This window comes from Myripristis murdjan, chromosome 13 (genome assembly GCF_902150065.1).
Source record: "Myripristis murdjan chromosome 13, fMyrMur1.1, whole genome shotgun sequence".
Lineage (NCBI taxonomy): Eukaryota > Metazoa > Chordata > Actinopteri > Holocentriformes > Holocentridae > Myripristis > Myripristis murdjan.
The window spans coordinates 22,912,670-22,938,444 of NC_043992.1; the positions used below are offsets into that span (position 1 = coordinate 22,912,670).

The 25,775-nt window shown below is 43.6% G+C and overlaps 1 protein-coding gene across 1 annotated transcript; it reads right to left on the reverse strand.

Annotated features, from left to right (window-relative positions):
- Positions 1–13,053: 13,053 nt before the first annotated feature.
- ypel2b (yippee-like 2b) lies at positions 13,054–24,924 on the reverse strand. Its single transcript, XM_030067167.1, has 5 exons — positions 24,720–24,924; positions 18,148–18,379; positions 17,211–17,254; positions 16,596–16,704; positions 13,054–13,232 (listed from the first exon to the last, which is right to left on the reverse strand). The coding sequence occupies exons 2-5, from the start codon at positions 18,262–18,264 to the stop codon at positions 13,143–13,145; spliced, it is 360 nt and encodes a 119-aa protein (XP_029923027.1). The 5' UTR covers positions 18,265–18,379; positions 24,720–24,924; the 3' UTR covers positions 13,054–13,142.
- Positions 24,925–25,775: the final 851 nt, after the last annotated feature.

Consider the following 25,775-nt stretch of genomic DNA (forward strand, 5'->3'; position numbering starts at 1 on the left):
ATAAATATTTCAACTCATTAATACAGACCCAAGTTTTATTGTTGCTGTTGTTGTTGTGTGTGTGTCCCAATTTTGCAGTGTGACATAGCAGCCATGTTACCCCTGAGCAAAAAAAATAATATCATGGAATATTATTACCATTAGGGAAATGGTAATTATGAATCTACCTCATGACTAATTTTGTTTTTAGTGTGTAAACTCTCAGTATATGTCAAGCACGATTCAGTGCATAGTGTTGGTCCATATCTCAGTGACTGATTAAATACATTTTTCATCAATCGCCTTGCCTGGCATTGGCATTATGCAGTGAGAAACCCTGAGAGATGTGGAAAGGGAACGAATGTGTATATTGACAAATTTAATTGTGGTCACATTCCAGTCAGTTCAATACCAACACAGGGAGGGGTGTGTGTGTGTGTGTGTGTGTGTGTGTGTGTGGTTGCACAAAGAGGGGTTGTGTGTTACCTCAATACTGACAGGAGCAATAACCTCACATTTACATTAGAGCTAAAATCCTAATGCACTTAATTGATTTTTCAGGGAAAGATTCTTTTCCAGTAAAAGCATCGACTTAAGTAGAGCAATGCTCCAGGTACTTTTCTTTGAGGATTCACACATCACAGAGAGCTTTTATCCCTCGATTCAATGTAAAGTGCTTTGTTGGCATGAAATTTGAAAGAATATTTTTGACACAATTAGCATTGTGAACAAGTTTCTTGTTCGCTCACTCTGTGGCTGCCTCTTGGTCTCTCTCTCTCCCCAGTTTGCCCAAGGGGGAAATCAAGTTTATGGGCACAGAACACTCCACACAGAGAGACATAAAGTTATAAATATTGTAGGACTTATGAGCCAATGACTCAGAGTAATCTGAAACCACTGTACAGAGATTACAGAATCTCTAATCTGAGGGAAAGTTCGCTCCAGGATTGACCGCCACTGCTACCATCTACTGATGAGTCTTATTTTCTTTTCTCCACCTGAGAAGCAGCACAAAGGAATCCCAGTGAGACGACAACACAAGTAAAATGGAATACAGTGTAAAATAAACAAATGTCTATCTAACATTTAACAGTTTAACTTGTTTCAGGAGGTTGTAACAAGTACAAACATTTTAAAACGAGGCAGAATAAGGCAGATCAGCCACTAGCAACAAAAAAATGGGGCTTGGTTCAAGAGAAGTCTGGAAACAAGTGGAAATATGTCATCCCACGTTCTGGTATCTCTGCCAGGCGGCAGCCCGGAGGGCTACATGTGTGGTTCTGTGTACCTCTTTGTGTGTGTCTGTCCACAGCTAATCTCACACACTACTGGGCCTATCCGCCTAATATTTTTCATGCACAGTTATGACTGTGTGATCTCTTGTGGTTGCTGTGATTTAAAACCTTTGAAAACCGTGTCTTACACCACAAATGAGTGCTTACTCCTCAGCTGTTTTTTTGCCCAAGTCCAAGCACTGGAGAAAGGGACACACACAGGCAGTGCCTCCATATTTTCCCTTCTCCCACAGGGTGGAAAAAAGGATTTACTGATTGTTCCTGTCCAGGTGTGTATGTCAAGGTAAGACAGCATGCCTACTGGAGATCTGCACTCTACTGACTGATTGTACTCTTCTATTTCCTTTGTTTAAAAAAAAAAAAAAAAACAGAATATGAGACTAAATGACTTTTTGAGGGAAAAAATGTATATATATTATTTTATTTATTTATTTATTTATTTATTTTGCTGTGATGAGTATCGTAATTTTGTGTATCCTGATTATTTTTAGCCATACTAACACCCCTGGCGTTTATCCGGTGTCAATATGTCCAACATTAACTAATTATTTGGGGTTTTTTTTTCCTCTTTTGGGAAATTGCCAGCATCCTGGGACAATGCAGTTGGGCAAAACTACTGTCAGCAAGGATTGTGATGACTTGTAAATGGAGCAAAAATCAATGTGCCAACCAAATCATCTAAAAAGCATACAATATTGGTCATTATTGCTGACAAAGTTGCTCATCAGCATCAACTCAAATTACAGTGTTTTCTTGATCTGCGTTGCCAGATGATGCATTCATTAATCCTCTTTGTATTTTAGTAAATACATGAGTTCAGAGGACTTGGGTGCCAGCCTGGGAGAGAAACAGAGGAGCAGGAGGCTGACAAAGTGGCCACACTGACTAATGGGAGCTCTGACTTTCAGAGTGCATTCCTCTAAACTGAGCAGCTGAATTTTGACCAAACTCGGGGAAAGCAGCCTTGAATGCACCACGGTGCACGCACCCCCTGCACTCTCTCCTCTGGTGACATAACATCTCTGTAATGGCCATGTTCAACAGTGAGAAGATTACCTCTTGCCTGATTTGGGCGATACAGTTTGCAGTGGTGCGGTGCGGTGTTGCTCTGCCTGGTGCTGCTGTCACATGGGGACGGGGTGGGTGGGTACATGGTGCTGGTGGGGGGAGTGGGGGGTGTTGAGAGAAAGAAAGGCTGAGCTATTTTTAGTTTCTGCAGTCCTGAGCTGGCTCTGGCTTACAGCAGGTCTCCTGGCAGCAGCAGCAGCAGCCTCTCTGTCTGTCTGTCTCCCACCCCCCGCCCTGCTCCTCTCCACCCTCAGCCCTGGGACACAGACAGCCAACGGCGACCAAAGACCCTCAGATATCACTCTATAAGCTCACTTTACCTCTCCAAACACACCGACACTCACCAGGAGCTTGTTCTTGGTGGTTAATGCCAAATTGAACACACACATAGGCTGGTGTTGTGTGTGACCCAGGATCTGATGTGTTCACTGCTGCTGGGACATTAAAATACATAAAAGTCAGTGGCCCATGAGTGTCCTTCACTGCCAGTATGATGGAGAACCCCCCCCAATCACGCCTATTAAAAACCAGTGCAAAGAAAATGTGACTTTCTTCACACGTTATGTTTATTTGTGTCATTATTTATTGATCATGTTTTTGAATCAATTAGTGGGTTTTCTCGTCTTTCTCTAATGCAATTTTATATTGCTTTCTGTGTAATCAATTGCCTTTTGGGCACAGATAAAGCTGAAGTTCTTCATTTAAGGGCCTAATGCATCCAAGAGACTGCCCCACCACTGAATTAGTAGAGCAGGGGCTGCTAAAAACAGTTTCATTAGTCTTGGTGCTGGTGGAAAATTTAATGTGCTGAGATCTAAATGCTATTTCAGAGGATTTCACACCTTTACAAGAATAGATGTTGGAGGAGAACATTGAATACCTGTCATTCTTGGCATGAAAACACACAAAAATGTAAATGTAAATGTCAGCACAATACAGAAATACTAGTCTTAGGCTTCAAAAGCCCATTTTGATCTGATAGTGATATTGATCTGATATTAGATGTGCATCACACCAGTGGGAGATGGATGTATAAATCCTATTTTCTGTTCATGTGTAAATGTAGTCATAGCCAGCACAAGATTTTTGGACAACATTTTGCAAAAAAAAAAAAAAAAAAAAAAAAAGATTCAAACAGCTTTCTCCAGCCCAGTGTATGTGTGGTCCAGTGTTATGTTTGTCAGCAGGCCCAGAATTCGATAGCAGACCTCCTGATCCCAAATCTGTCCCAGCAAAATAACAACACCGTACTCAAAGATACTCCCAAAATCTATAATTAACCCGTAATCTATAATCACCAACTGCACGGCCATAGTTTCCAATATTCCAAGGAAGGCTCCAAAATACATTTTTCACGCCCATTTTAGGGGAATGAGCTCTCTTATCCACTCAAAAGTGTTTTAATTATTGTTTTAGATCATTCTCATGGATAGTGCCATGTCTTTTGTTGTCTTTTAAACGCTGTTTTATGGTGTTTCTCCTTCAGATAGCACACTGTGAAGGGGGACTGGAAAGAAGGGAGGGAGAGGAATGACATGTGACAAGGTTTGAGCCCACAACATTACACACCTTCGCCTGCTGAGCTGCTGGTGCGGCCCATGTCCTTGGTTATTTTCATTCACCTTCTTATTCATAAGCTGGGCCTTGATCCCTATGAAAACAGCTGAACGAAACATGTTAAACCCAATGTTTATCACTCCAGTGCGACTGAGAGTTTCACAGAATCACCACAGAATTAGAATGGAGGAAGTGGGTGGCTTTATTCAAACCAATGTCCTCCATTTTGTCGGCTCAAACTATAAAGGCTGCCACATAACTTTTCATTTTCTTCTCAGTAAACAGTGATGACATAGCTCCTACCATAGAGGAGTGGATGGAGATGTGCAACAAATACACTATATTACCAAAAGTATTCGCTCACCCATTCAAATGATCAGAATCAGGTGTCCTAATCACTTGGCCTGGCCACAGGTGTATAAAATCAAGCACTCAGGCATGCAGACTGTGAAACAAGACATTTGTGAAAGAATGGGCCGCTCTCAGGAGCTCAGTGAATTCCAGCGTGGAACTGTCATAGGATGCCACCTGTGCAACAAATCCAGTCGTGAAATTTCCTCGCTCCTAAATATTCCACAGTCAACTGTCAGCTCTACTATAACAAAATGGAAGCGTTTGGGAACAACAGCAACTCAGCCACAAAGTGGTAGGCCACGTAAAGTGACGGAGAGGGGTCAGCGGATGCTGAAGCGCATAGTGCAAAGAGGTCGCCGACTTTCTGCACAGTCAATTGCTACAGAGCTACAAACTTCATGTGACTTTCAGATTAGCCCAAGTACAGTACGCAGAGAGCTTCATGGAATGGGTTTCCATGGCCGAGCAGCTGCAGCCAAGCCACACATCACCAAGTGCAATGCAAAGCGTCGGATGCAATGGTGTAAAGCACGCCGCCACTGGCCTCTAGAGCAGTGGAGACGCGTTCTCTGGAGTGATGAATCACGCTTTTCCATCTGGCAATCTGATGGACGAGTCTGGGTTTGGAGGTTGCCAGGAGAACGGTACATTTCAGACTGCATTGTGCCGACTGTGAAATTTGGTGGAGGAGGAATTATGGTGTGGGGTTGTTTTTCAGGAGCTGGGCTTGGCCCCTTAGTTCCAGTGAAAGGAACTTTGAATGCTTCAGGATACCAAAACATTTTGGACAATTCCATGCTCCCAACCTTGTGGGAACAGTTTGGAGCGGGCCCCTTCCTCTTCCAACATGACTGTGCACCAGTGCACAAAGCAAGGTCCATAAAGACATGGATGACAGAGTCTGGTGTGGATGAACTTGACTGGCCTGCACAGAGTCCTGACCTGAACCCGATAGAACACCTTTGGGATGAATTAGAGCGGAGACTGAGAGCCAGGCCTTCTCGACCAACATCAGTGTGTGACCTCACCAATGCGCTTTTGGAAGAATGGTCAAAAATTCCTATAAACACTCTCCTCAACCTTGTGGACAGTCTTCCCAGAAGAGTTGAAGCTGTAATAGCTGCAAAAGGTGGACCGACATCATATTGAACTCTATGGGTTAGGAATGGGATGGCACTTCAGTTCATAGTATGAGTAAAGGCAGGTGAGCGAATACTTTTGGTAATATAGTGTAGATGTCATGGACAAACTGACATGCTCCTTGCCTAGATATTATAAATATCTGGTCAAGGTGGACTGAATAAATTTCATAGACAAGATTTAATATAAAACTTAATTCTGCAACCTGCCAATAACCTGCCGTTGTCTTATGTAAACAGTCTCTGCTCACAATGCATAGATGCTCAGGAAATGATCCCATATGGGACTTCCCTCATGGAATAATTTATTTCTCACTTTTTGTTTTTATGATTTTACTTTATTTTAGTTTTTTTTTTTTTTTTCTTGTCAACCACATTGTTTTACTCATTTATTTTCTTTTTCCATATAAATACAGTGTGGAAACTGTGAAATTAGGACAATTCCTCTTGACCTAGAATTCATTATGTCATATTTATATTAATATCCATTTGTGTTTGTTTTGTTTTTCTCTCCCTCTCTCTCTCTCTCTCTCTCTCTCTGCAGCCCCTCTTCTTTACTTTTTTATTCTTTGGCTATGTAAGCATAAAATAGAGCTGGAGAAATTACTGTATGGAGTGAATACGTATCATGTTTTTTATAAGTTCCATGGTCGTCAGTAAAAAATAGCAGTAACTTTTGATAATGTCATGGAAACAAGGCTTCGGTACAAAGCGACCACAGGGAGAATATGAGAGACTGCTGCTGTTTTACCAAGGCAGAGGCAAAACATCTCAGCTGGCTGACTGCACATGATCAAGGTTCATTTCCATGACAACGTTGCCAAAATTCCATGGCAACCATGTTAGTTGTAGTGGTTGTACCAAGAGGGCTTAACCACTGCATGTTCCACCGCAGCCATATGAATGCTCTCACTGTCCAGAGCGGTTTCTCAGCCATCCGGGCAGCAAAGTGCCGTCACTCAAGCCGCCTTCACTGAGGGACTTTGATTGCATTGTTTAGTGCTTGCCTTGCACATTGCGCCCCAGCGAGGAGGACGGCCCTCGGCCTAGCTTTGAGTGCCTGATACAGACATGAGGTCACAGGATGAGGGTGAAAAAGCCTCTACGTCTCCGCCGAGCGCTCTGGGCAGCTCTGCCCAAGTAAACAAACACGCAGCCGGTGCTGTGCTTCCCTCAGGGGCAATATTTCCCCTCAAACAGCACAAAAGCAGCTTTTAGTTGGCAGTACAGTCAGCGCGCTCTTTATGGCTGCTTATCGATCATCAATACCTAGCAATCACAGAGAAACTGCCGCTGAGGGTTTTACCGCACAGGCTGCCCACCACATTATTCTTTACTTAAGCCACAAGAAGACACATTTTTCACAGTTATCCTGAAGCAAGTTGATGCTTTTTCGTTGTGCTGTGACTCAACTGACTTCATGTTGGATGATTAAACATTTGTGTTGTCTGCTTGATGCAGCTGGAAAAGTAGATTAAAGCCATAAATCAAGTGCAGGGGCGTTATAATCTGCTCTGTGGTTGGTGTTTGTATTGTGTATTGTGTCCCTTTATAGCAGCAATCCTACAGTGTCAGTGTGGCGGTTTAGTATGTGTGTGTGTGTGTGTGTGTGTGTGTGTGTGTGTGAATGAATATGTTTTTGTGAGTCTGTGCATGGTGAATGGTTATATTGCAAGTCATTAGACTTTGTGTTTATGTGTGTGTTATAATTGGCCTTATAGTTCATGTCTCTTTCAGTATTCAATGCATGTTAAAGTTCAATGCTTCTTGTGTTATTCAGAACAGCTTGACTATTAGCAGAAGGTAAACAAAGCTGGAACCAGACATATTTTCTCTATCTTATTTGTTAGGTCTATTGCATTAGATACACGCCCAATCAACATACATACACATAGCATCATACATTCCGAGATCAAGGCATGGACAGTGGTTGGCCTGTCCATGTCCGGTAACTGGCCAATTACTCTCGGTTGCGTTTAAAGTCCAACCTATGTACGGGGCAGGCCCAAGCCCAAGAACATAAATATGTATCATTTCCTGATATTGACACTCATTCTGACTGAGATCCTGCGAGAGCTCTGTCACACTGAGACCAGCGCTGCTTTGCTTTACATGTGACCAAATAAATATTATATCTGAGAGCTGAAGATTGACTCCGGTCTGTCCTTGGGCATTCAACAAAAGAATCGGGTCCTAACATGTGTGAGTGTGAATGTGTTTGTGAGTCTGTGCATGTTGGATAATTGTGAGCCATTAAAATCTGTGTGTGTGTGTGTGTGTGTGTGTGTGTGTGTGTGTGTGTGTGTGTGTGTGTGTGTGTGTGCGTGCGTGCGTGTGAGTGTGTGTGTGTTTGAGTGTGAATGTGTTTGTGCATGTTGGATAATTGTGAGCCATTAAAAACTTTGTGTGTGTGTGTGTGTGTGTGTGTGCTCTCATATTTTCATACTTATGAGGACAAAAATGTCAGGTTAAGATTAGAATTAGGCTTAGGGTTTAGACTGTGATAAAGGATAGGAAAGTAGTGGAAAGGGTTATTGTCAGCGGAAATGAACACAGTCGGTAAGAGTCCTCTTAAGCACAATAATACGTGTGTGTGTGTGTGTGTGTGTGTGTGTGCATCCAGGCCAGGGGCAGCATGAGAAACACAACAGCCAATGCCATGTCAGGATGCAAGTCCTTATTTACCCTTGTGTGTGTGTTAAGTGAGCTCTGTGTCTGGGCAGAACAGCAGCACGGCTGTACGAGGGGACCCAGCGCTTCTGAAAACTGGCACCTCAACCAAACTTGTTTCTACAGGTCCCAACATGGCAACACAACTCCCGGGATAGCAAGAAATAGACAGTAAGATAGTAAGAAAGTAAAAGACATTTCATAAGAGAAAGAGGGAAAACAAAAAACAAAAAAAATGTTAATTTTACTCAGACAGAGAGACGCAAAGTTCAGCAGCTGCAGTCACACATAGGCAAATTGTTTTTAAACCTAGTGTGACCCAGATGTGATCTTTCCCTGCAGATGTAAAGATAGACAACTGTAAAATCTAGGTCATATAGGGTTAAAAGTCACGTGTATTTGTGTGCTGGGGAGGGGATAACAGCTTTGGTAACTTCCCATGTATTACTTACATTACACATCTAGATTAATTATCACATATAGTGAGCCAAACAGTCAGTCCTGCCCTACTTTTTGCATTGGACAGAGACAGAGACAGATGCACAGATGGAAACATAGACATCAACATAGAGAGGCGGTCAGGTCAATCAAACAAATAGATAAAGCAAGCGAGTGAGTGAGAGAGAGAGAGAGAGAGAGGTAGACCCAGACAGTGCATGACACCAACTCCTCCACTGCTCTGCTTTAGGAAAGAGAGTGAGCCAGGGTTGCTAGGAGACCTGGCCCAATGCAAACACGGCGCCATCTGCTGCAGTGATATTTGGAGTGGGTTGGCTGAGTCGGCCAGAGACTGAGAGAGAGAGAGAGGAGGAGGAAGAGAGACAGAGGGAGAGAGGTGTGCCATATTGGTCCTGCGAGGCTGCGTGGAAATACCGTGCCACATCAGGAGGAGGGAGGGAAGGAAACAGTGAAAGAAGGGTGAGAGGGAAGGAAGTAAAGCGGGAGGAAGGAAGGGAGGAGGAGAACGGAGGAAGGAAAGGGAGGAATGTGATGTCAGGTAGGTGAGGAAAGAAGGGAGGCAAGGAAGGATAGTAGAAATGTAAGCAAGAGCAGAATATAGATAAATGTATTAGTAACAGGTAGGACCCTGCAATCCATTCCATTCCCAAAGAAAATATGCGCTCACATTCATTTTTGGATCAGGTCAAGATATGACTGGGCAAATAGTCCATAAAAGCAACAAGCTGGTGGAGAGGAAGCAAAGCTGCTGTTGTTTTGTTTTGTTTTGGAGTCCCTGATAATAACAAGATGTTGCATTTGTTACCATGGGGACAATAAAACAGGATGGGAGGGCTCCAACATGTCACCTTCAGCGCTCACAGCTCTGCTGGTTCAGTCTGCTTCTTCCTGTGACGCCCGCTGGGGGCTGCTTGTTCACTCAAACATCCACCTCATCATTAGCGTGCACGCTTCGTTTCTCACACCATTACTGTTATCACTGCTGTGTTTAATTCAGTGGGAGTGTGCTGCTGTCAACAGCGTGTAGATGTAGCCGCTCATGCCTACACTTACACCTGCAAAACGTCACCTGACACTGTCACCTATTTCACGAAAATATGGGGTCAATTCACAAACTGTCTCAAAAAAAAAAAAAAAAAAAAAAAATACAACTGTAAATGTAGATTTGTAAAAGAATAAAAAAGGTGTGTAAAAGCAGCTTAATATTTATATTGTCTAGCAGCTGCTTGTTCATCTTAAATTTATTTATTTTTGTCTGTCAGTTTATATGCTCATCTTTATAAAACAATGAAACATGGAAACAAAATGAGTAAAAAAAAAAAAAAACACCTTATGTTTATAACTGTCAATAAAACATACATTATACAATCTAAGTTTTTGTCTTTTTGCCAGCCAAGGATTTAATAAGTCCCATAAATTCTTGCTTTTGTAATTGGTGTTGAGGTTATTCTGACGGTTGTATTTAATACTGAAATAGCATTTTTCACTTTTTGGTGTAGACTAGACTGGTTTATTTGTGGTTTATATACCTCTATTATTTATATTTAAAATGCCTATTAACCTGCCACCTCTACTGACCAGTGATGATGGATACCAATTCATACAAAAAAACAACAGATTATGTACAATGAAGCCTAAGATGAAGCACAAGATTAAAGCTTGCATGACAAGAGAGCAACAACATATTCCATACACATATCAAGGTGCATTTTAATAGATGAAGATCCAATGATATATAGTCAGCATCAGCATCCTCCTTTACAAAAGACATTAAAATTGAAACATTTTCAGTAAAAAAGTAGTAATTATCGTACAGCCAATGTGGGGTACCAGAGAGAAAGCATGACATGACCTAAAATCATATTCATTCATCATCATATGGATCATAGATAAAACACAATACATTAACACTATTTACAGTTTGTAACACAGAGGTTGACATGAATGGTAATCCTCATGGCGAATACAGTCAATAGAATATATTCATATATTAAGATCTTTTTGTTTACAAAAATCATAATGCATTATATATCACAGAAGAAAGGCTATCCACAACCTTGGCTATCAGCTATACACACACACCCCCTTGTTTTGCAACACTTTGCCCAAGCAAAATTAGATTAGACGGGTGGGTTCTTTGGTTGTGCTGGGTTATTTTCGTAGCGTCTGACAGGTGGGCCGAGCTGCCTGTTGGCCAGCTGCTGGAGTCACTGAAGAGATTATTCTGTTTGGGTTTGGGTGTAATTGGATAACTTGAACAAAGCCTGTCACACACCGGGTAACTTTTAGGGCAACGCTTGCAACGACAGGAACAAAGTGTCACACACGCAGGGAAACTCGTTTCACAAAAAAATTTCAGTGTGTGCAGAGTTCAACACAAGTATCCTGTGGCTCCACTGTACTGAGATGAAACTGATTAGACATGGTTACTGACTGTAGTACTGTGGCATACACTTTTCTGCAACTCTAAGTCACATGAAATGTTCTCATCACGAAAAATTTCATGGAGACGTAGCAAAAAACATTTGTCTTTAGTTTATGCATGCACTACCGTTGCATCTGCAAAGGAATGAAGCAGCAGTAACGGATTCTGTCACTTGAAATGAATGAATCTCCATCACATGTTCAAAGCGGTAGCATCCTGGCCTTGGCGACAGAGAGCCACAATGACGGCTCCGTACTAAATGTTACAATCAACGTCGTTGCTTGAAAAGTGTTAACCATTCATGTTCAGTCTATAATGCATGAGCAACTTTTCAAGGCAATGGAAATGGACAATGTCGGTATGGAAGAGGAATAAAAGAGGGAATACTGGTTTCAATTTTCAAAACTAAAGTGGGTAATATGGTGGTGCTGTAAGTAACAAAAGAATTGGGGGAAAAGTAAGTCCGTGTGAGTTGGTAAAAGTCTCCATCTACATTGCCTGAGAATGCTGCCCACATAAGGTTTAAGTGTTAGGAGCGAGTGTTTTTGTTTGGGCCGGTTAGTGAAGGACACTGTAACAGCAGTCAAACAGCAGTCATCCCACACTGACAGAGAGCCTATTACATTTTTCAGTACGTACTGCTACTGTAACATACTACTGTAGTCATGTGAAAGCCTAGTAACATTTGTGTGTTCATCCTTTTTTACTTGAATTGAACTGGCTATATCTAGTGCCATTTTCTGAAAAGGGGTTGTGTTTTCTGTACTGATCACTCGCTGTTCTCCTCGCCTGCAGAGCATCGTCTTTACTCATTGACCTCCAGTGGCAGAAGGATGCTCACGCTTGCTGCCAGCAATACCTTTGGGAAACCCAGCCAAAGTTTTTCACCTGAGACACGCGCTTATGTTGTGTAATTCTATCTGGCCACGTAATAAAAGCAGATGCAGCGATGCATCAGCGACACCAGACATACACAGAGGGGATCAGCAGATCGCATTACACGACTTGGTGTATCGAAGGATGAATAAAATCCAAGGGACCTGCTTTGCTGCTGTGAGGTCACATTCCTCAGAGGTTTTAGGACAAGCTGATAGCTGTTTGTATCCCTTTTGCTCTCTCATCCCAGCCTGCTGTGTCACCGCTAAGACCTGGAGTGGATCCCGGCCCGCGGCCCTCCGTTATGCGCCACTGCAGAACAGGATCAGGATCTCTCCCTCTGTCACTCGGACTCCCCTCCATGCCGGGCAGCCTGACAGACAGCTAGCCACCCCCCTCCCGTCCCTCCCCCCTCCCCCACACCCATGTGCTCGGGCCTCCGTGCCGAGCCTCAGCGCCAGGCCTCATCACTGGCCCAGCTGGCATGGCCCAGATCAGCTGGATTTGTTATAATCATCTTAGGTCATCTCATTCACACTGGGGACAGAGTGAATGCCCATCGGCTCTTTTAACCGGGGCCGCCGCTGAACCCTGGCAACTGGCTTCTCTCTGGCTACGTTTCAACTCAGTGACCCGTTCACAACTCCCCTGCAACTGATTTCAACATTAAGGGTCAGAAAGGGTAAAATACTTCATATGCTGAAGTTGTCTCCCAGCGGTGTCAGAGTGAGTGTCGCCCCTTTTGAAAAGATTTGTCTGATGTCTTACTTCTAGTGTTGAAATGAGTAACTAAACCTCAACTGCTTCAGGAAAACGCTGTTTTGTTTTTGTTTTTTAGTGAAAATGAGACCTGTTGTTTTCTCCTCTGCCATTGCTGGCCAGTCACCTGGTCCTGCTAGTTCAACACAACCCATTCAGGGTGGGACGTCTGGAATTGTGTGTGTGTGTGTGTGTGTGTGTGTGAGCATATATGGCAGCGTGCCAACCCCCAGCAACTTCCCTCTATAGACACACTGCTTGCTTGTTTACTTGGAGGTCTGCAGGGCATTGCCACACCTTGTTGTGTGTGTGTGTGTGTGTGTGTGTGTGATCAGGAAAGGTGGGAGGGAAGGAGGGATGGGGAGAGGTTACAGAGGTTAATGGTAAATCAGCCAAACCAAAGTCACACACTCACCCACCACATAAGACACCCCCCCGCCCCGCCCCTCCGCCCCAATCCACCCCACCCTCTCCTCCCTTCCCGCCCCCCCACATCCATTTGTGTCTCTGTCCAGCCACCCAGCCCCGCTGTGGTCGCGTCCCGCCCCGGCTGCTCATCTCTCAGTCCCAGCCGTTGTCCTTGATCATGTGGGCCAGCTCGATGATGAACTTGCCTTCTTTATACTTCTGACTGCTCTCGAAGGCATGTTCCTGGTGGGCGTGACAGAGGAGAGAGAGACAGTGGTTAATTCATGTGAATACGGAGGCAGGCAGACACAAGGAGGCAGAAGGTGATAGACACACACACACACACACACACACAGAGAGAGAGAGAGAGAGAGAGAGAGAGAGAGAGAGAGAGAGAGAGAGAGAGAGAGAGAGAGAGAGAGAGAGAGAGATGTCGGGAAAAGACAGAACCATGCTTGGTTTTTAGCAGGGCAGGATTTTACAGCTGCATGCGAAAATCCTTGACTGTTCTCGCCTGTGTGTTCCTGGCTGTGTGGAAGCTGGTTATATAACCGTCAGTCACTGAGCACTGCAGAGGAGTCTGCAGAACCAAAGCTCCGACTGGACTGGATCTCCTTGTCCTATCTAAGATAAAACGGCCATGTGGTTAGAAAGACTGTGCCAGTCTGTAACCACAAGGTCACACGTTTGATCCTCACAGCAGCCAACAGAGAGGTTATGTCTAACATAATTTTTAGTGCTGGAAAGTTAGCATTTCTGCCCTTTGGTCCAAACTACCCAGGGAAAACATGACTGTGATTTGTGAGAAACATCACAAAGGCTTACTATGCAACATTTTTGCTACGGCATATAACAAATAAACGAAATCACTGCCAACTTTTATCATTCAATTACTTTTTAATCCGATTGCTGCAAGCACAAGCTTATCATCTGGGAAGGGACGGCAACAGCCATAGCTAGCACAACTGGAAAACAACAATTGGAACGGAAATAATAGAATAAGCCAAAAAGAGTAAGCCAATTATACTATGTATGAACAATAATACAACATTAACTGTTCATGACTGACGAGGGATGTATAAAGGAGCTCGTGATCTGCGGGTCGAAGCAGTGCTACTGTAGTGACATGATGATTAACATGGGAGCATATCCGTGTTCCCAGGGCCATATATCCCCTTAATGTCATTTTTTCCTAGACATTTTCAGATATCACGTATTGAACATGCACTAGCAGATTGTGTATTTTTGTTAAAAAGGCGGCAGACACAGACATCATGGACATTCATTCAAATCTAATGCCAACTGTGCTCTTGTTTTGTTTCTTTGGAAGCAGCAGGACCATTAACACAATTTCAGACATTATTTTCTGAACAGATACCATAAAATTCTGCATTTTTTGTTAATGTAACATTCATTCATTCATTCATTCATTTTCCAAACTGTTTATCCTCGTAAGGGTCGTGGGGGGTGCTGGAGCCTATCCCAGCGCTCACTGGGCGGAAGGCTGTTAATGTAACAGAGGTATGGAAATGATTCTTTTTGTTTTCAGGGAACAAAGAGTGAGGGAACGTGGGGCTGCTAGTTTGAGAAATTACACTGAGGGAACATTTTTTCAGCTTGAAAAAAATACAGAGGGAGTATAGGGTGGACACCAAAAAGATGAATGTAATTTGGGAGAAGCTACACAAGGGTTTATAGCTATTCTATATTTTGCTCCGTGAAATACAATATTTCAGCTTAAATAACCTATGTGCATTTTTCCTTCGGTTACATTTTATATTGATTACTGGTAACTAGATGCTTATTGTTTGGAAAGGAGACCACAACAGGCCTGTGGCTTAGCCTCCAACAGCTGAAAAAGAAATGAAACAATTAGCAACTAAGAGATCAAGCAGAGATCATGAGCAACTTCCCAAGGGAAGCTGCTCATGATCTCTGCATTACCAGATGATAGCTATCAGACAAGTATTTTCTTGGCAAGAATCGATATTAAAAGCAGTTTAGAGATTTAACCTCACAAATTTGATGCTGGCGGATGTGCTTTAACACACTGTGGTATATCTTGTGGCTGGCTCTTCAACACGACTCTTATTTTTGGCACTTTTTAAAAAGCCCACTCATGTTTTTTTCCTGTGCATTTTGGACCACACAACAAATGGCTGAGATGCTAATTGACAGCATTGGCAAAATGACCCAAAATGACAACGTCTGCTTCCAGCCTCCGTGTGCATTGATCAAACAGCCCCCTGTGGCCTTGTGCAAGACCTGCTCGTTCATTGAAAGCCGCTCTTGACAGGAGAATCAGCCCAGTGCCTAGAAGATGTTTTTACTGTGAGGCTCCTATACCTTGTTATGTCTTTGGCTATTTTTGGGCCAGAGCTGCAGCAGCAGAGGCGTTGCTATCAGATTTCATGGTGTAGAAGTGCAGTAGGTCAATCTTCTCTCTGGAACTTTGACGACTGCAGAAAAACAACCCTGCCGCAACCGATATTAATGGCTGCCCTCCACTGAGTCATATCTAGTGTCTGCGGGCCTGTGCATGTGTGTGACTGATGTTTTCACTATCTTGTGGGGTCCACAAGTAAAAATAGACAAAAATAGAAAACCAAGAAAAGAGGCTGTCAGGTTGAGATGTCATTAGGAAAATAGTTATTTTTAGGTTTAAAGGTTAAGGTTAGGCTTAGAATCAGGATTGCCATAAATTTAGATGTATAGCAGTGAGTGTTAAGGTTAAGGTTAAGGGGTTAGGGAAAGACTGCAAGTCAATGAATCTTCTCACAAGTGAAACAACACAAGGCTACTGTGTATGTGTATGTGTATGTGTGTGTGTCATAACACCTAATCGAAACAGCCACGTGCCCTACAGTGTATATACTCTCACCTCCATGCTGACAGGAATCTGCAAGTGACAGCTGCACATGCTCAGCCCTGCTGATACGAGGAACTGCGAGCATGTGTGGATCCTTTTCAGATCATTTTGACATAGAGCCCAAAATACCACTTGTGCTAAATACATATTGCACGTGGATGGCGACATACTATATCACAGCCTTTCAGAAACTACTGTTGTGGGCGGCTGTAGCTCTTACATTGGCAAATGGTACAGCAAAACCATGTTAATTTAACTGGAAATGTGTTAATAGCAAAACACTGCCAAGAGTTAACATTTATTGGCTTGAAATTTACTGTGTAGTTGTCGATTACATGTTGAAAATGAGTTGTACAGACTATATGGTAGATATCTATAATAAAACATAAACTAGGCTGGAGAGACAGTGCAAATGAAAATCCATTTTCTAACTCTACATGAGCCAGATGTTCTCGTTTCTCCTTAAACATAAGAAACCCATCAGGCACAGCTTGGTTAAGGTGAAGAAAGACGTCTCTTTCATGTCTAGATCTGTTCTTAGAAGTCTCTCCACTGATTCATTCAGCCTGCTGCTGTGGCGCTACATTCAGATGAAGAGAAGAGAAGGTCCAAATATAATTAGGGTCCAAATAAAATTAGGGTGTGCTATAATAACAACCTCCCAGTTTATCTTCCTCTGAGTGTGGATGCACTTTCTGTGCTGTGCACGCACTATTAAATCAGGCAAGGACACTCACATATTTCCAGCCCAGTGTAGTCTTGCAGTTCTCACAGTAGATATCTGCCACAGCATGCAGGCCTGTGAGCAGAACTCTCTCTTCGGCGGGGCCACACCCAACGTTCACCCTGAGAGAGAAATGGTGTGTGGGGAAAAGTAGAGAGGTAGAAAGACACAGGCAGACGCATAGGGAGACGGAGACAGAGAGAGAGAGAGAGAGAGAGAGAGAGAGAGAATTGTAAAAACAAACAAAAATATAGTGTTCCACTGCAACTAGCTCGATTTAAACTTCTTTAAATGTAAGTGTGTATGCTCTCTTAATGATGAGTCACCACCTCACACCCACTCACACAGTGCATACTGATAAACCAACCCCAGGCACGCAGCCGCAGAGCATAGTTCAGACTGCCTAATTTTCACACTCGATTCTCCTGATAATGACAGTGCTGACAGTGCTAGCTCTGCCTTCACTGAGCCTTTAAAACAGACTCTGCTGCAATGTGGATCAATTTGCATTATTAACCTCACCTGTAAGCACATGAGGTATTTTCCTACCACTGGAGTCAGCTGCAAAACCGTTTGCAAACACGTTTTTGAAAATGCAGCCAAAGAAACTTTCCAGATGGATACTCACACTGAGTTGAACAGGTAGGCTCTGCCTTGGCTGCCCTGGAACGACTGCAGGGACACAGAGAGAGACAGAGAGTACTGTATTATTACATAAAATATGATGATTTGTTATTACAATAGCCAATGGCCAATGACCAATAAGCACATACTCATTTGAGATACTATGATTAATGCTTTATTTTATAAAACAAGATGCTACAATCTTACTCTGTGCACATTACACATGAATTTATGGTTAAGCTTATCTTGGTGTGCAGTCTCTCAGTAACTGTTAATGGGTCACAGTAGGAATATCATAATTGCATATATAGCAATTTTAGCAGGCTTTCATTTTTTGTTACATGGAAGCTGCAAAAAGAGAGTTTATTTAAAAAGACACATTTGGCAGATGTATTCAGTGTGACCGTATGTTGTCTACGTACACTATGAGAAGGGCTTTGTATACAGGTGAGGAGTGTTTTTGTAATCGCACATGGAAAAAGCGATAGTGCATTCATAATCCAATTCACTAACCAGCTTATAACATAATCCATCCACAGGCAATAATGTGGCAGCCAACGCAGACATGCAGATGTGCAGTTTGATAGTTTTGTTTACACTTCCAAATCCTTTCTTTCATTTTTTAATCTTTAATAGGCACCCTTTGATTGCTTCTAACCCTTGTAAATTACATTAAGACTGCTTCAAGCTGAAAAACAGAAAAAAAACAACTCTGTGTGGGTTGACACTAAAGCAAAGATTAACGAGAGCTCTCTGTGACAAAGCTTGAAGTAAAACACATCTGCCTGCAAACTCCAGCTTCCTTTTTCACAGTGTGTAATAAGTAGCTGCCTGAATGTAATTTTACTGTCCTGACAGTTTCCAGGGGCAACCACTGCTGGTAAGATGAGTCAAGTCACTGGAGCAGAACAACACCGCTGCTGGCGCGGGCCTCTGGTTACCTTGGAGATGAGCTCGTCGTGGTTAGCCAGGTGAGCTCGGCAGTGGATGCAGCTGTAGGTTCGATGGCAGCTCGGCAGGTAGGCCTGGAAGGTCTTGGAGCGCGTCATTCTGACCATGGGCGGGGTTGGCGGGCGGTGCAAGAAGGGACTGCCGGCCCAGGTCGGCTCGCAGGGGAAGCACCGCAACACACAGGTGAGGGCCGTGGTGGGCGGTGGGGAGGGAGGCACACACCTGCGGCGCACGGGGAAGATAACAGCAGCTAATGGTGACGTGCTCAGAAATGCAACTTGTTTTGGAGTTTCCAATGAAAATCAGGAACGGGGTTTACATCATCATTTGGGATGTTTCATATAGGTTTGGTGGCATGGCAACAGTAAAAGTTTCATTTGCGACCTGCAGCTAATTAAATGAAAGTTGCGCTGTGTCAGGCCAGCCTTCCACTGAGGGTTGCAGGCCTTCTGCCAGTGTATCAACATATGCTGCTGTTATGTGAAACCTGCAAAGGATTACATAGGCCTTTATGGGTTGGGAAAACTCCTGAGCTCTTGTGCTTAGGAGACACTTTTCAACACCCACTGAACAGCATCAAAAATGCATCATCATCAGGCTGAAATCATGGCTGTCTGAGATTTTGGTGATACAAGATATTCATGATACAATGAGAAGTTATGTATTATTAATGGGGCTGGCTCAGAGGCTAAAATTCCCAGCTGCAAAAACTGAAGGGCTCCTGGTTTCACAGATAATATGAAAACACTGAACAGGCCTCAGCCTTACAGGAAACCAAAAATCTACCATTTGGCCAAAGATAAGTCCCGAGGAAGAAGTTTAGGCTACCAAAGGTCTGCACTGCAGGGACACATTTCTGTGCACCAGCCAGCCTCTATTAAGTCTAGCTACTGCACACCATTTTGCATTGACTCAGGTTGAAAGCAGGCCTTTCAGGACCCATAGGCAACAAAGCTAGCTCACGTTCTGTGTTTAAGTCTATGAGGTTGCAGAGATAATCTGCTTAGCCAAGCACAACTGTGAGGATCTTGCCATGCTCACTCCATGATATCCAAATAGAGCAAGCCCTTAAAATACTTGTGCTGCGGTGCCCTGGTGACTGAGGAGATTAGAGAGCTGGCCTGGGAAACAGGCCTGGAGGCTCACAGCCAGGAGGGAGGAAACATATTTTGACTAACTTTACAGGAGAGACAAAATATTTCTGGGCCAGAGTGCTACACCTTGCAGTCCAGTGACAATCTCTGTGATTTTATTGATTAATGAAGTTTTAATTGTGATTTCAGTGATATGGCTTTGGAAATAGATCCCATTAAGTAAGATGATTAATCTGATTTAACAGAGTATAGAAGCAGAGGAGGCTCAAATCACCCAAATGCAGCCACATTTCATGTCTGTGTACCTATAGCTTTTTCAACTAATACAGATCTTTCAAATGTAAATGTATGAGTTAACAGGATCAGCCAAAGGATCAGCCAAATGAAAACAAAACAGACAATTCCTATAGATTATGTGAGAATTGTAAACTATAGTTCAATAGTTTGTATCAGCTGTTTAATCATGCTCAGAGTACACTGTTCCACTTCTGTCTCCTTTCTTTCCTGCCGGTCTTAACTCGCCCATCTGGAAAAATACTAATAAAAATTCTGAATGAGGGCAGAAAGCCTCGGTTGACTTCAGGACAAAGAAGAGAGAAGCTTCCTTCGCTGTGGCGCAATATGATTCTTTTTGGTGTGAGACAAAGGCTGATAAAGGCTCCAGTGCTGATGGGAAGGGCTGTGGGATATAAATAAGGCAGTGACACATGCCCTTGTTTTCCCTCCGCTGACTCGGTGCCAACAGCGTGGGCTTGGGGCATAAAGACACACTCAGAGCAGTTGTCAGCATGGACCCCCAGTGTACAGCCGCGCGCGTGCGCACACACACACACACACACACACACACACACACAGACACACACACACACACACACACATACACACAGGCTGCTAATATGTAACCCAAAGCACACTTATTATCCTCTTGGTCATTTCAGGACAAAACATTGAGGATGAGGACGCATCTTACGGCGTTCACAGGGATTCATTTCATCTGCACGGTCGAGTCCCACTGATATACAGTCAACACACACAGAGAGGGCGTCTCAAAATTTGGGTCCTGAGAAAATGCTATGCATGGGTTGGCCTAAGCGGAGCCTGATCTTTAGTTTTGTGCTTTCAGGTAATCTAAGAATTTATGCTCATTCCACTGAGGTGCTCCAACAGTAGCCAGTTTTAAATCTCAACTTAAAACTCAATTATTCTCAGATGCTTTTTGTTAACTGATTCATTTATTTCTTATTTTGCTATGCCATGTGTGTGAACTGTGCTTTATAAATAAACACGCCTTCTTGCTTGCTAATGTATTCACAGTAAACAGCTCAGAAGAGCAGCACCAGCTGACCACCTAAGATGCAGAAGTGATGTTGAGTGGGGCTAGAAGTTGGGGACAAAATGAAATATTACAATACTTTGGACCGAATACCTTGATATCAATAATCTGACAGTGTTTTGGGATTGAAATTTCCTGCTGAAATAAAACGCAAGATAAAATTCTGAAAATAACCTTGGTAATGTGTAATCAGTAATAACATGGACATTGTGAGCAGGTTACTCATTTAATTCAGCTCATAAAATCCTACCACTCTACTATAACGCTAAGTTATCATAATATTACAATAACCAAACTTTTTAATATCTACACAAAATCTACAATATCTAATCTCATATCACAATATCAATATTATACAACATATTACTCAGGCTGGGTTACAAAGTGTTTGGAGGTAGATCGGAGGCCGAAGCCAGACGAGACAGATGCGCTGCTACCTTGACATATGGACGGAAAAAAAAAAAAAAAAAAACACTGTGTGGGATCGTGTTGCAGTGAGGCCTCGATGTCAGCTTGTTGACATGCTGCATGTGACCGATATCCCCCCAACAGATGGACTTTTAACAGCACTGATGGAGTTTTTGATTATCTCAGGCCGTTGTTGCCAGAACACGCTGCATGATAATCTCCTACGGATATTGCACATATATGTCTTCCCATGGGTAATATATAATCCTTCTGCAGCTCCATCTCTATATTATATACATTCAGCCTCTCATATTCCAGTGCAAGAGAAACACTGCCCCTCATTATAATAGTTCTCCAGTGCATGTCAGTGGCTTTGGATGAAAAGTGTCTTACAAATCTGATTATGTATACATTTGAAGTATCAGCTATGTGAGTCATTGGGGCTTGATTAAACAGGCATGAAGTTTCATGTACATGGCACAGTGGGCTGACAGTTACTGCTTCCCTTTGTTAGTCGTGTAACTAACACAGTTTAACATGGAAGTCGGTTACTTCCCATAATTAAAAGCCGTTTATTTCTCTCATACATGTTTCCTGATTTGGAGTCTGCATTACAATGTAGATCAAAAAATGTTCTTACTTACGGACAGACTATGCAGTTTCAAGTGGGAGGGCTCACCACTTTGTTTACTGAAGTTAAAGACTGAGGCTGAGGAAGCATAAAACCCTCCAGGTTCATGCCAAGAATAATAACCCATAGCATTAATGTAACACTTTTTAATGTCAATCTTGAATCTAATGTTCTGGTTTCAAATGTACTCCAAAAATATAAACAGTGGAGGGAAATGGTCTTATATATTTGGTTATGATGAGGCAGAAGAGTTGTCCTGAACTCCTGAGGCATTTCTTTGTTCTGTTCTTTAGAGAAATGAGTGGCAATCATCTTTACCACATCATAACAAGGTGGAGTAGCCTGCCCTTTGCAAATGCACAGCCTGCCTTTAATCTCCCTGTCTTAATATTTAAACACGATACTTAACCATAACCACAACCAAGAACAAACTGCAAAGAACAGAGTGCTATCAAACACACAACAAATATTTAACAGGAAGCAGCTACAGGCCTTAATAGCAGAGTGAGCAGATCAACATGTGCTGGACTTGTTCAAGTCTGGAGTGTGATGCTGTTTTGACACATAATAACAATTTTCCATTAGTTTCCAAAAACAGGACAATGCTCTCTTGGTGAGATGAACAAGCTCTGGAGTCATTTTCTGCAAAGGCAACATTGTTGGTGGGAACAAGATGCTGACACGCCGCAAAACGCTGACGCAAAGAGACGGTCTGGGGCTGCTTTGCAATGAAAAGCTCTTTGATGGCAAACAAATTGATCAGGAGACCACAGGGACCGATCGGAGGGACACAGGCACGGCTCAGGGTGTTTCAAGCATGACACGTCAAGACCAAACTGCTATCAAATGCGAAGCTGTCATGTGTGTTTGCCCATCATTTGACTTGCATCTATCAGTTTACCTTTCTGTCTGTCTGTACGCCTCCCTGCATGTCTCGTTCTGTTTGCCTTCTCCTCCTGTCACTCTGCCTGTCTGCAGGTCGTCTGAGGTTACCGAGCTGCCCGTTCTGCTCATTTCTGGGTGTCATCGTCATAAAGGGCTACGTGCCACGAACCTCGCCAGCCAAAAGGGGCCTTGTATCCCAACAACAACCTTTGTTATGTAACGCACTGATGCTGCCGCCACTGCTGCTGCCACTACTGCTGCTGCTGTTTCTGCCGAGGCTGCTGACAATCGAGAGCGAGGGAAAAAGAGAGAGGAAGGAAAGAGATGGTGATTACGAGGAGAAAGAGAGGGAGCGAGACAGAGAGAAAGTTGCAAGCAGACAGAGCGGGAGGAGAGGAGAAGAGAAGAGAACATCCCTTAGTCACTGTGTTGGTAGGGCCTTGTCCTTCAAAGCCCCTGCTATGTCGCCCTGAGCTGCACTGACAGGATTTCTGTGCTTCACATGCCGTCATCTTGTTCACCATTCAGTGTTTCATTAAGGCCAACAGCATAGAGCAGCATGACATCACTGACAAGAGAAGAAAAAACACCCTCCTCTCCTCATATCAGATCTCACTGATGAAGCGATGGTCCTCAGTACCAAACGTGCCTGTTCCTTGCTCCCCTGTTTTGTCTCCTCTACCTTGTTTTGTCTCTACTTGTCTCTTATTTTCTTCTGTCTGTCTTTACCTGGTATTGTATGTACAGGCGGGCAGTTTCACAAGGATCCTTACTGTCAAACATATGATGCAGTGATGGATTGTACAGATGAATGTGTAGACTAGACAAAAATGTGAAGGGAAAACAATATTTCCATGCCAACTCAGCCCCCTGGTTAAATGCGGCCACTGCTTATACCTGATTCTATACACCTGATGTTTATATTGTTTTTATGAAAACTCTCCATGATTAGATGATATACAGAGGAGAGACTCATAAAAGATGACACAGAGAGAAGCTGTGGCGTGGGGAAAAAGTCACGAGCAAGATTCGAACCTATGAAACTGTGGGTACATGGTGTGCACTTCAGCTCTCTCAGCCACTTGGAGGCTCCATTACATGATTCTGTTTGTGTAAGTACTGTGGTGCTCACCTAGGTATCACCTTACAAGGCCCACAACTCTCTGACCCCAAATTGATCCCTGAGTATTGACTCCCACATGATCAATAACTATCTACAGGCACGCACTGCAATCAAAACAGACTGCAAACAGTGGATAGGGCAGCTCGGGCTGACTGGAAACTGTTCACTAGTTGTGCTGTGGTACTTTTTCTGGGACAAACAGCCACCTATCCACCTGACTTTTATAGGATGGCAGAGTCACAATACCCTGCATCGCACCACTCGTGCACTGCATCAACAAATGCGCAAAAAATACCCCCAAAGTGCCAGTGCGGGGTTTGTGTGAATGTGGGGTGATTGATATGAATCAGGTCACAGGCAGTGGCTCACTTTATCTAGGGCAGAACTTCAGCCACCACAGAGCACAGATGGCGGGGATGCCTCAGCTCGGCAACGCTGCCTGCGACCCAAACACACGTACGCGCGCGCACACGTGCACGCACACGTGCGCCCACGCACGCCATCACTCACTTTGAAGTGGTTCTACATCTGTGATGACTTTGACGGATCGATGACAATCATGCGACTGCCTGCAGAGATTATGATGACGCGAGCGCATTATGATTAACGCGCAATGATTATTGTTGACGTGCGATTCACTGCGTCCGAGGAGAGCTGATGGCGCATACACGCAGGACAGCCACCACAAACAGCGTGTGTCCTAATAATAACCACTAGATAGCTCCACTGCAGACCTCACCATCCCATCCACAATAAAAACAACCAGCCATGCATTATGCCCCAAAGCAAAAACAACCATGACAATCCCATATCGCATTTTGGAAGCACACTACACACACATCACAACAACACCTGAAGTCCCATCAGGAATATTATGGGATTATTATAGTGATTTTTCCATTAGGGTCTGCTTGAACTTGTGATGTGCAGCATCCTGTGTCATACAATGTTAGAAGTTGTATCGATTAAAAGTGTCATACAGCCTGTAACATAACTACATCAAAGCTAGAGAAAGCCTCATATTAGGAAAACACTGCGTAACAACAAATACATCACTGACGAAACAGTGCAAGAAAATCATTTTTTACCTTTGAAGGGAAGAAAAATGTTCTCCACGTAGCCGAGAAAATGTCGCACCTCCTCGTTTCCTTCGCGGCAGTGCCAATCCTAAAGCCCCTTTCGCATTCCTTTCCAGGCAAATTTCCTCCTCCAGCCCTGGAAAGTCCTGCAGAGACGCAATGTTTTGACGCGTAGCGATGCCCAGCAGAGTTTTGAAGACAGAGCGTAGAGTGAGAAAGCCTCCAGTCGGACAGAGAGGAGTCCCTCCCACCTACTTCCGTCTTCGCTTAAACGCCGTTATGCAGACCGGGCCACTTCGTTTTAGGAGGCAGTAAAAGCCTCACATTTGCGGGCGATTTCTTTTCGTCTGCGGGAGGTAGTTAGCGAGACAGAGTGAAGTCCGCGGTCACAGTAAGCTACGGTTGGTTTTATAAGGCACAGACATGACCCTAAACTAGTGCAAACAGTTCTCTAGCGATGCTGTTGGTATGCGCATGCGTTGTATAACGATAGCCGACACCATCCATGAAAAATATTATATCTCTTGCATAAACTATCATCTATATGTGCCGATCGTGCTGGTCGGCTATTCAGTAATTTTACAGTTTTCAAACGGTTGTACGATATTCAGGTTTGTAAACAACCGTGCCCACAGGTTTGAAGAGGGTGTGAACCATCTTGACAGGCAATTTGACGATCTTTGGCAAAAAATCACGCTGGACGCTGACTCGGTGAGTTTAACTGACAGGCGTATCAGCCAATCAAGAGAGTGACAAGGCATAGCAACACCACGCTGATTGGCTGTGAGTAGACGCCGGTGACCAATGAGCTCACCGGAGGCTCGTGTTTTACTGAACTCTCTGGAAAATACCTGCGAGTAGTTTTATGAAAGAACAGACTGTACAGGAGCGTCTCAGACAGGGAGAGGGCTGATAGACAGCAGCATTATCCGTTTTCCTCACTTTGTCATGTAAGATTATTTCTTCAAGGTGGCTGGAAAAAAAGATGTTATGTCGGTGCGGATGATTTGACATGGAGCAGAACGGCTTTTTCTGACCCGCTGCTGGGAAAACTTGTGAAATCCC